The 11,918-nt window shown below is 40.1% G+C and overlaps 1 protein-coding gene across 50 annotated transcripts in view; it reads right to left on the bottom strand.

The window, feature by feature from the left end:
• TTN (titin) overlaps positions 1 to 11,918 on the bottom strand; it is a 277,310-nt gene that overhangs the window by 21,302 nt on the left and 244,090 nt on the right. For all 50 annotated transcript variants that reach the window (XM_045034065.1, XM_045034059.1, XM_045034049.1 and 47 more), the window contains 14 exons: positions 11,300 to 11,596; positions 10,615 to 11,202; positions 10,219 to 10,521; positions 9,805 to 10,101; positions 7,850 to 8,137; positions 7,439 to 7,738; positions 6,894 to 7,196; positions 6,491 to 6,796; positions 4,614 to 6,380; positions 4,003 to 4,296; positions 3,008 to 3,295; positions 2,595 to 2,894; positions 445 to 2,511; positions 46 to 348 (listed from right to left, as the gene is read on the bottom strand). In XM_045034065.1, the coding sequence (XP_044890000.1) occupies positions 46 to 348; positions 445 to 2,511; positions 2,595 to 2,894; positions 3,008 to 3,295; positions 4,003 to 4,296; positions 4,614 to 6,380; positions 6,491 to 6,796; positions 6,894 to 7,196; positions 7,439 to 7,738; positions 7,850 to 8,137; positions 9,805 to 10,101; positions 10,219 to 10,521; positions 10,615 to 11,202; positions 11,300 to 11,596 (7,701 nt within the window). The remainder of the gene's footprint in view (positions 1 to 45; positions 349 to 444; positions 2,512 to 2,594; positions 2,895 to 3,007; positions 3,296 to 4,002; positions 4,297 to 4,613; positions 6,381 to 6,490; positions 6,797 to 6,893; positions 7,197 to 7,438; positions 7,739 to 7,849; positions 8,138 to 9,804; positions 10,102 to 10,218; positions 10,522 to 10,614; positions 11,203 to 11,299; positions 11,597 to 11,918) is intronic.

The raw sequence follows: 11,918 nt of genomic DNA on the forward strand, positions 1-11,918 counted from the left end.
AATGATGATAATAAATGAATATACCCTTTAAATATTGATACATACCAACTGGGTTTTGAGCCATCATAGGTCTTGAAGCCTCACTGGCTTTGCTAACACCTGCAGCATTGAGTGCATATGTTCGGAACTGATATTCTAGTCCTTCTACCAAACCAGTCACTTTGTAGTTACACTCTAAGCATGGCACTTTGTTTTCTTTCACCCAAAGAATGGTGTTACGTTCTTTCTTCTCAACCCAGTAGCCAATGACTTTACTGCCACCATCATGGTAGGGTTCTTCCCAACGAATAGACATGGCATTGGCAGACACATAGTAGACTTCAGGTCTTGTAGGAGCACTTGGTGGGACTAAATATAAATAAAGGTATCAAATATGAATACAGTTTTATAAAATTCAAGGGAAATATTTAATAATGGACTTCGAAATATCCTTATTTTTCTTACCGAATGGATGCTCAGCAACTATTGGTGCTGATTCCAGAGGCTTGCTGACACCAAATCTGTTCTCTGAACTGACACGGAAAGTATATTCCATGTATTTTGTGAGATGAGTGACTTTAATCTGAGTGCGCTTGACACTGGAATTGACAAGCTGCCAGGCTGTTGTACCTGATTCACGCTTTTCAACTATGTAATTAGTAATGTCAGTGCCTCCGTCATCTTTAGGTTCAGCCCATGATAGGACACATGACTCAGCTGAGACAGATGAGACCTCAATGGGGCCAGTTACTGGACCTGGCCTTCCAATGACCACGACTGTGATGGTAAATGTTTTAACACCAGCTGTATTTTCCAGGGTCAAGAAGTATCTTCCAGAGTCACCTCTCATGCTGTCCTTTACAGACAGGGTGGTTCTGTCCTTTGTTGTTGTGATACTCACTCGATCTGTGTCCTTAAGTCTCATTTCTTCAAGCTTCCATGTTACTTTAGGAGCAGGACGACCAGTGATTGGGACATCAATGGTAAATGTGCTTCCTGCTTTGCAAGTTATGAGCTGATTAGTAATTCCAGTGAGATCAGCAGTGGGCTCAATTTGAGGCTCCTTGATGATGACAGAAGAGAAGGCTTCTCTGGGTTCACTGTAGCCAGCGTCATTTTTGGCCTTCACACGGAATTCATATTCAGTGTTCTCAACAAGGCGCTCCACTGTGTAAGTCAGCTGTTTGGTGTGACCAGCCTCAACCCAGAAGTCAGATCCCTTTTGTCTCATTTCAAGGAGGTAGCCAGTGATCCGGCTGCCTCCATCATGGTCAGGTTTAAGCCAAGCTAAGACTGCAGAGGATTTACTTGTGTCAATGATATCAAGTCTCTTAGGTGGAGCAGGCTGTTCTGTGGCTACGATTGGTTCTGGCATTTCATAGGGTTCACCTACACCATACTCATTTTCTGCAGAAACACGGAAATAGTACGGAACACCTTCTGCTAGGTCACTGACCTTGAAGATCTGACGAGTGCATTTTTCACTGATAACCTGCCAGCTACGACGACTTGCTTCTCGTTTTTCTACCACATAATGATGGATTCGGGCACCACCATCAAGGATAGGAGCATCCCACATCAGTGTAACAGATCTGCGGTTCACATCCTTGAAAGTGATTGGGCCAGGTGGACCTGGAGTGTCTAGCACCTTTACAGTGAATGTGATTGACTTGCTACCACTATTGTTTTCTACAGTGAGGGTATATTTCCCTGCATCATTTCTGTTGCAGTTTTCCACCGTGAGGGTGCTGAAGGAGTCTGTTGTATGGATATCAGCCCGAATGCTGAGGTTAGAGTCAGGTTTGCTCCATACAGCTGTAGGAGTAGGTCTACCCTGGTAGGCAATGAAGAGGCGAATACTGGCCCCAGCTCTAACGACATGAGTCTGCTTGAAGTTCGCATCGATATCTAACTCAGGAGCTGTTAATCGGTCAACTGCTTTAATTGCACCGGTCGCTTCACTGCTGTCTCCTTTTCCGGCACCATTGACAGCACTAACCCGGAATTTGTATTCTTCACCTGCTTGTAGATCAGTGACTGTATATCTTGTTTTCACACATGCCTCTGCATTTACCTTGTGCCAGTCTCCCAAGTCAGCTTTGCACATTTCAATAATATATCCAATTATTTCCATGCCTCCATCAAACACTGGCCTAGACCATTCTAAGCTCACAGTTGTCTTGGATGTATCTGTCACTTTGACCACAGTGGGAGCACTTGGTGGGCTGACTGGCTCTCTACATTTGATTAGTCTTGAGATACCGCTTGCAGGTCCTATTCCTGCAGCATTTTCAGCCATGACATGGAACTCATACTCATTGCCCTCTATCAGACCAGTGACTTTGTATCTTGTCTCAGAGATTGGTCGTTTGCTGATCACTTTCACCCATCGTGTGCTCTTCTTTTCTCTCCTTTCGAGGATATAATGTTGAATTTCGTTGCCACCATCTGATTCTGGCCTTGTCCATGTCAGCGTAATGCTATTGCCTGTTACATTACTAGGTTCTGGAGTGCCAGGAGCATCGGGGATAGCTGTGAAATGAAAACAAATTAGACATGTTTGGTTGGAAGTTAATCTTTTGACATTATACCACTTAGTGAAAACAGACACTTACTGTATTGTATTTGAGCAACCACTGGGTCAGAATCAAGTGGCCTCCCAACACCAAACTTGTTGACTGCAGAAACACGGAATTGGTATTCATTGCCACTTATTAGTTTAGTGGCAGTATAGCTGTGGGCTTGACAATTATCTTCAATTAGTGCCCAAGCAAGTCTGCTGGTTTCCCGTTTTTCAATGATGTAGTGAGTGATGGGAGCACAGCCATCATTGAGAGGAGCATCCCACCACAGAGTCATCTTCTCGCCAGTAATATTGGTGAATCTTATTGGCCCAACTACTTTTCCTGGTGTATCTATAAGAAAAAGTTTCCAGAGTTAATTTATCCTTCTCTATTAAAATGTAACCAGGCATGTCTCTACCCCAAGACTTGTAAATGGCAAGATTAAGAAGTTATTTCAGAAGTACCTTGTACTTTAACTTTAATTTCTGCTTTTGTGGAGCCCGATGCGTTTTTGGCTTCCACACTATATACACCACTGTGGTCCCGGGTAGCATCTCTAACAAAAAGGCTGGTGGATCCAAGGACATCAGTTATTTCCATATTCATCTTCTTTTCAATTTCTACTCCATCTCTGAACCAAGTTACTCGAGGTACTGGACGTCCCTGCACCAAAGCTTTAATTCTAAGGCTCTCTCCAGACTTAATAATGATGCCATCAAAGTACTCAGGGCCAAACTCTACAGTTGGTGGAACTACAAAAAAAAAAAAAAAAAAAAAAAGAAATGATATGTGTTAGTTTGGCTTAATAAAAACATAAATGTGTTTTTCATTAGCACCATCCTAAAGCATAGAAGGTAATGTTTATCCTGTGTTACCAAGGGCTATTATGAAAGTAGGATTGATAATTGAGAATTTAGATTACGGGGTTGAACATCTGCATGCTACTAGGTTATCTCCTTTTTATGTCTGTCATGTTATTAATTTGCATTGCCACTTATAAAAAGAGAAGAAACATTTGTAGATTACTTACTTCCTAATGCTGCTGTATAGTCAAACAAGTTCCTATAAGAGGTCATCAGCTGCACTCAAGCAAAATGCTGATTGTACTGCTGGGTGTATATTGTATTTTAGTAACTTCGTAAAGCTTGACAGTTATTCTCAAGAGTGTTTTTCTTTATTATAAATGACTGAAATCAAAACTAAGAATTCATTCCCACTTGCATGCTATTTATATGGGAATGAAGCAAAACCATAATCATGGTAAAAAGAATTGATGCCAATGTTGTTTTTCCTTCTCTTCATCTGAAAGGTAGAAAATCTAATCCATCCACTTAACAACCCTGGGTAATCTGCATGAAATGAGATTCCTGCTCCCCCTTTTACAGACCAGGGGCCAAAAGTATCTTTAAAAAGTGTGAATGCTTTTAATCATATTTGGAAATCAGTTGTAAATGCTTACCATTTTCATCTCTTGTCATGATAATGCCAGAAGACTGTGAGGGCGGACTTATGGTTCCAACAGCATTTCTTGCAATTATTCTGAACTCATATCGATCCCCAGGACTAAGTCCTGTGACTGTGTACTGACATTCACTGACATCGGTAAAGTTGCATCTGACCCAACGATCGCTCCCTTGCCGTTTCTCAATGCTGTAGGCCACAATCTTACTGCCTCCATCACGCAATGGTGGGTTCCACTTAAGTGTGATGGTTTCCCGGGTAACATCAATATAGTCAGGAGTGCCAGGTGGGTCTAAAAAATTATATGGAAATTAAATGCATCATTTCTGTAACCAATTCTTCATTAGCAATGGGAGAAAAGTAAAGTGAATAAATCCCTCAAACTCATTTTAATTTCAATTTTTTGTAGCATGGGTCTTTAAAAAGAACTTTAAATTATTTTATTAGACTGACTTAAAATCATTTCTTTTGCTTTATTTGACCAGCAGTCTAGTGATCAGAAGACATGTGGGAAGGTGATACGTGAAAGAAAAGCAGTGTGTGATTTATTTGTTAGTGACATATTCACTTGCTGAATTAAATATGCTTGAATAATATTCAGTTACTTACCTACTGGGGAAACAGCTAATGTAAATTTGCTTGGGTCACTGGGCGAGCTTAGGCCAGCAGAATTTTCAGCATATACACGGAACTGGTAATCTAGGCCTTCCATTAGTCCAGTAGCTCTATATTCTCTTCCAGATATAGGTGTTGTATTAACTCTTTGCCAGAGGATGCTGTTTCTTTCTTTCTTTTCAACATGGAATCCAGTAACTGCTGAACCACCATCGTAAGCTGGAGCATCCCAAGTTAGTGACATGCCATCAGAAGTCACATTGTATATAACTGGCTTTCCTGGGGGGCCAGGAATCCTGAACTGGTGTTTTGCCACAATAATGTTTGAGACAAGTGGCTGGCTGACTCCATATCTGTTTTCTGCCCTAACTCTAAACTGGTATTCAGCATCTTTGATTAGATTAGGAACTTTGAAAGTTGTCCTGGCAACACTTGAACAAACCATCTTCCAATTAGTTTGTGAAGCTTCCCGCTTCTCAATGCTGTAACAAGTGATTTCTCCTCCTCCGTCATCTTCAGGCACGTCCCATGACATGATGACACTGTCAGCCTTGATTTCATCAAATCGAATGGGCCCTTTGGGCTTTGATGGTGGGCCAAGTGTGATGATTGTAATGGGAAATGAGTTTCTACAAACTGCATTATCAAGAATAATGGTGTATTTCCCTCCATTCTCCTTCTTGACATGCTTAATATTCAAAGTAATTTTGTTTTCGGTTTTACTGTAACGAACATACTCGCTTTCTTTCAATGGCAAACCATCTTTCAGCCAACTGATGGATGGTTTGGGTTTTCCTTTATAAGGTAATTCCAGGTGCACATTATGCCCAATTCTCACAGCGACTTGTGCCCCAGGGATTTCTGACAGGTCAACTTCAGGTGTAATTATAAGTTCTTTCACTGTAATTGGCCCAATAGTGACAGCATCACTCAGTCCTTTCTCATTTTTGGCAGACACTCTGAATTCCAGCACTGAATGTTCCTTAAGTTGGCCAACTTCAATTTCACAGGTCTTACTTATACCAGCATGTGACCATATTTGTTCACCTTTACCTTTTCTTTCCACAACATATTCTGTGATGACACTACCACCATCAAAGTCAGGCTTGGTCCAATGCAGGGTAACAGATGTCTTTGTGGAGTCTTTCATTGAGAGATCACGTATAGGAGCTGGTACTTCAGCAGCCTTCACCGGCTCTGTAGTGTCACAGGGTTCCCCAATTCCAATTTCATTTTCTGCAAGAACTCTGAAGAAGAATGGAGTTTTCTCTGACAAATCTGTTATCTTAAAGGATGTACTAGAACATTTGTGTGACACTGAAGACCATGTTCTCTTGGTGGCATCTCTCTTTTCAATGATATAATTAATTATGGGAGATCCTCCATCAATGAGAGGAGGATCCCAGAACAAAGTGACTGTGCCTCGAGAAACATGTTTAACCTGTAGTTTCTGGCAGGCAGCTGGTGTATCAAGCACTTTAACACTCACAGTCGAAGACTTTGGTTGACCAACACCATTTTCAATTGTAAGAATATATTTTCCTGTATCATTGCGAGTGACTTGAGGAATAATTAGTAATGAAGATGAATCAGTGTTTTGAATGTTGTATCTGGCATCACTGCCCAGATTCTTCTCATCTTTTCTCCACGTGACAGTAGGTGGAGGTCTGCCTTTAAAGGGAATCAACACGTGTACATCTTCACCGGCTTTAGCTATAACAGAGGTTCTGAGAGCCACATCTAGGTCGATCTCTGGTTCCTCTGTAGAAACAAAATGGACATACGTTTTGAATTTTAAAGCAAGAAAATGAATGATTTCTTAGCAGCACTCTAATAAAAATAAACACACAACCATACCAGTAGGTACATACCAAGTATATCTTTAGCTTGAACAGGTTCAGTCATTTCTATAGGTTCTCCTTGTCCAGCACAGTTTATAGCAGATACCTGGAAGTAGTAGTTGACTCCAGGTTTCAGGTTAGATACCACATATTCTGTAGTTCTGACCTCTCCCTTGGTAGAGACAACAGTCCATTCCTCTTCCTCTCCTTGTCTCATCGCAACAACATATCCGGTAACAGCACTGCCTCCATCGTAGACAGGTTTACTCCAGCCAAGAGTGATGGACGATTTGGTTGAATCTGCAATTCTTATCTTAGCTGGTGGGCCTGGAGGGTCTGGAATGACCATTCATAATACCATAATTACACAATCATGTACAATTTAGTGACCTCAAAGAGACACAGCGAATATGCGGCATTTATGAGCACTTACCAATAGGATCAGCAGCTTTGTAGAAGTCAGATGGTTCAGAAAATGGACCCTGACCAGCAGCATTTACAGCACAAACTCGGTATTGGTAGTCATTGTTTTCTGTGAGTCCTGTCACTTTCTCTCTGGTGTCACGGATAGTCTCCTTTAGGACTTTAAACCATCCTAGGCTTTTCTTGTCTCTTTTCTCAAGGAAATAGCCACTCACTTCACTACCACCATCAGCAATTGGCCTGCTCCAGACAACAGTCATTGAATTCTTGGTAATCTGTGTCACCTCTGGTACGCCTGGAGGTCCAGGAGTAACTATTTAAAAAGAAAAGGAAAAGGAGTTTGAAGGATCAACACCACTGATAAATTCATTTTCAAGAATAGTAGTTTTACTTATTATACTTTCCACCTTTTGAAAAGGATGATAATGAGGGGAGATGTGAGATAAAAGAAAATCAAAATCATTCTAAGAAAACATATTCACAAACTAGCAGAATAGTTTATTTGTAAAATATTCAAGCATTTGATTTCCGTTTCCTAATGAAATTATGTCTCACCAAATGCATTCTTTGCTACCACTGGATCAGATTCCAGTGGATCGCCAATTCCATATTTGTTCACGGCTCGAACCCGGAAGATGTATTCATTTCCTTTGATAATTTTGGTGGTTGTAATGATGCACTCTTCCAAATTTTCGGACACCATAGACCACACAACGCGGCTTGTCTCACGTTTTTCCACGATGTAGTGAGTGATTTTTGCACCGCCATCATCTGCTGGTGGGCGCCAGAGAAGAGTTATCTTTTCAGCAGTGACCGTCTTGAATTCAATTGGTCCACCTGGAGGTCCTGGTTTGTCTGTTAATGAAAGAATGAAACAATATGTCAGTACTTTTTAGAAGACTACTCATTTAAAATTGCTAAGTTTTAGATAATAAAATACGATGTTGTCCTATAATCAGCACCTACCAAGGATCTGTACTCTGATGGTGGCTGAGGCTGAGCCCATGGCATTCCTTAGTTTTAATTCATAGATTCCACTATTAAGGCGATTTGCATCTTTGATGAGTATAGATGCAAGGTCAGTGGTATTTTCAACACACACCAGTGCATTGGTTTGTAACTCTTTATCATCTTTGTACCACTCAATCGTAGGCTCAGGTTTCCCAGAAATGCCAGCTCTGAGCTTCACAGATGTACCTGCTCTATATTTGACAACTTCTGTATATTCTAGAGGCAAATCAATTACAGGTCCACCTGCAAGAGAAACAGATGAGAAATATTTAAAGGATCACAAGGATGGAAAAAATAATTGCAACTTCAAAGTACAGCCATTGGCCTTTATTAAGTAATATAGTACTTTTTTTTTTACATGGTAGTTCTAATTTTATTTACCTATTATTTTAAATTTTTTGTTTTTAATGTTTTTGTTTTATTTTTAAATAATGTTTTAATAATGTTTTAATGTTTTATTTTTGAGGTGGACAGAGCATGAGCAGGGGAGGGGCAGAAAGAGAGGGAGACACAGAATCGGAAGCAGGCTCCAGTCTCCAAGCTGTCAGCACAGAGCCCGACCTGAGGCTCGAACTCACAGACTGTGAGATCATGACCTGAGCCGAAGTCGGATGCTTAACCAACTGAGCCACCCAGGCACCCCATTTTTACCTATTATTTTAAACAGTAAAACTTTACAAGCCATAGTTCTATCCCAGATGGGGAAGAAAGGTTGTAAGGAAGCTCTGCCCTCCAATGACACACTAATTGCACAAGGACTTCAATGCCTTTGAAATGTATTTTAAAGTCTATCAGGTATTTAATTCTAAGGATAAAATGGGATATGGTAGTGAGAACATCCCTATAGAAGTTGTATTATCCATTTTCTTTCATTTCAGATTCTCCTTTCTTTTCGTCTATCTCCTATTCTTGTTATTTTCTCTTCCCAGTTCACTGATATCCAAGTGTGGATTGTTCATGTCTGACTCTTGAAGTCTGAATTCATTACTCACAGAGTATTTCACTGGACAGATTTTCTGCCAAGCTGGTTAGAAGCTTAGGACTTTTGAGAAACTAAATTAGAGAATAAATTTGACTTGCTTCACAGTCTCACAACAGTGTTCACAAAGCCTGATTCACAAAGAGGAGCCTTGAGGTTCTCAGCATGAGGACAGGCATGGATACTTATGCCGAGACACCATAGAGACTCCTTGAACACACGGAACTTTTAAAAAGAGTATCATAGGGTACAGAACCCTCATAAAATTTTAATTTTGAAACCACTGTTGAGTTGAATCTGTTCTTTATCTTCTATAATGGTCAAGTGTGTGTATTTTGTAATGACAGCAATGTAGACAGAGTTCTGGAGTCTGTCTCTTTGAATTCCCACTCTACACTGATGAGCTGCTTGATGTTGGGGAAGTTACATATAAGCACTCTAAACCTCAGTTTCTCTTCTGTAAAATGGGATAATGTTAGGGCTGTTAGAATTAGGGGAGAGAATTCATGAAAGCACCCAGTATATGTTAGCTGCTGTTAATACTATCATTAATGCCTCTGTTTAGTCTTTCATTTATGTAAGATGAAAATTATCTGAGCACTCAACCATGGTTTTAATTATTAATTCTCATGTTTTAAAATAGAAAAAAAGGGAAAGTGCCAACTCATAAATACAATCAAAGAATTCTAAAAGGTTGAAGTTGCAAAGGACTTTAGATATCTTGTAGTCCAAATCTCACATTTTACAGTTAGGCCAAGAGACCAGGAGAGATTAAGGAATTTTCCTGAGATTCTCAGCTAGTTCATATAATTTCTTCAAATATCTAATTAAGGTGCATAGTCAAAGTTATTCTATAGATTAGAACCAGAAAAAGCAAGTAAAGATATTGGGTTAAAATGCTATTGGGATTAAAAGTTCTAAAAATGCTTACCATAAGAATCAATGCACGTAATGGGGCCTACAACCTCAGATGGATTGCTGACAGAACCAACGGCATTCCTAGCAAAGACCCGGAATTCATACTGGGAATTCTGAGTCAAGCCAGAGACAGTGAATTGAGTCTCCATAACATTGGTGAAGCTGGCCTTGGTCCATCTGCCATCTGGAAGGTCTCGTCTCTCAACAATATAGCCTGTAATCTTGCTTCCTCCATCGAAAGCTGGTTGTTGCCATGAAAGGTGGACAGAGTTTTTGGAAATATCAGTGATACGGACATTTCTTGGGGGTTCTAAGGAAATAAGAGAAAGCAAATCAGTGGAACTTATGTCAACATTATTTTGCTTTTCAGAAATAAGATTTTCATTTTTAAGTAGTCAGAATTGTCCTTCTTATGAAAAATACATACCACAGGCATCAATGGCTAGGACTGGTTCAGAAGGATGGCTGGGTTTTCCAACACCAGCAGCATTTTCTGCATATACCCTAAATTCATAAATAAGTCCAGCACTGATCGTTGTGACTTTGAAGTGAGTTGTGCGGATGACCAATTTGTTGGCTTTCTGCCACAAAATACTGTTTCTGTCTTTCATTTCCAGGTGGTAGCCTATAACTGCACTGCCTCCATTGGACACTGGTTCATGCCAGCCCACGGTGATGCTTTCCCGAGTAACATTAGTGACCCATGGTGTAGATGGTGGTCCAGGTGTTGCTACAAAAGACAGGAATCCCTTAGGTTAGTACAGATATTTAAAACACTTATGTAAATGAAAACCAGGGATCTTTGAAAAGTTCAACAACTTACTGTATGGTAACTTGACAATCACACAAGCTGAATCTATGTGATCACTGATGCCAAAGCGATTTTCTGCCTTGACGCGGAATTGGTATTCTTCTCCTGTGGTCAGTTTCATGACTTTAATCATGGTCCTTGCAACTGTTGCAGACACTTCAGTCCATACTGCAGTACTTGTCTCTCTCTTGAGTACAATGTAGTTAGTAACTTGACTTCCACCATCATACTTAGGTGGCTCCCATTTGAGAGTCACGCTTTCTTCTGTTATATTGCTAATAACAATAGGGCCAGTAGGGGGACCAGGCCTATCCAATACAATGATGTTAATGAAAGCTTTTGTTGTTCCACTGGCATTGGCGGCAGTGATCTCATATCTTCCAGCATCAGCAGTAACGCTTTCTTTGAGATTGATGGTCAGGTTCTCAGCAGTAATTTCAGTGTTAAACCTCATGGTTGCTTTCAGGGGGACACCATCTCTTGATAAGGTCACTTTGGGCAGTGGTTTTCCAGAAATAGGAATGTCAACTTTAAGGTTTGAACCAGCTCTAACATATACAGTATGACTTGGGAAATTCTTCATATCAATTTCAGGTGGTTCTGAAAGATAAGAATATGTCAGATGAAGGTGAAAAAGAGTTTCTAAAAATTAATACAAACCATTTCAAATTTTGCTTCTACATAAAATTAGACATACCCAGTTGTTCCTTAATAAGAACAGGAAGCAGAAGCTCTCTGGGGTCACTCAGACCAGCTTGATTTTCAGCAAACACCCGGAAAAAGTATTCAGAATTCTCCCTCAGACCAGAAACAACATGATGGGTTGATTTCACCACTGCGCATTTAATCCAATTTTTCTGTCCCTTTTCTAGCGCTTCAACGACATAGTGTACAATTCTGCTTCCACCGTCGTGTTCTGGCTTCAACCAGGTCAGGGAAACACTATCTTTGGATACACCTGTTACTCCAAGTTTTTCAGGTGGGCTTGGTTTTTCTAAGAAAGTAAAACATCAAAATAAAGGGATTATTACAACATTCCTCCCCTTATATGTGTTCTTTCTGCATTGTCAAAGAAAAATTTTAAATGAAGGCTACATACTTAATCTTTGATTTGAGTCTCTCTTTTCATATGACCAGTTTAGCTTCTGAGCCAAGCAAAACTTCCCCAAGCTTTGGTCATTACATGTCAGGATATGTCATTGGAGTCAAATTCAAATTAAGCGTCAAATGACTAGATTAAATGGTAAAATGCATCCCAAATTTATCATGGGTATAAAAGTGAGGAATAAGATGAAAAATCTTGTAAGATTTCGGCG

This window comes from Felis catus, chromosome C1, assembly GCF_018350175.1.
Source record: "Felis catus isolate Fca126 chromosome C1, F.catus_Fca126_mat1.0, whole genome shotgun sequence".
NCBI lineage: Eukaryota > Metazoa > Chordata > Mammalia > Carnivora > Felidae > Felis > Felis catus.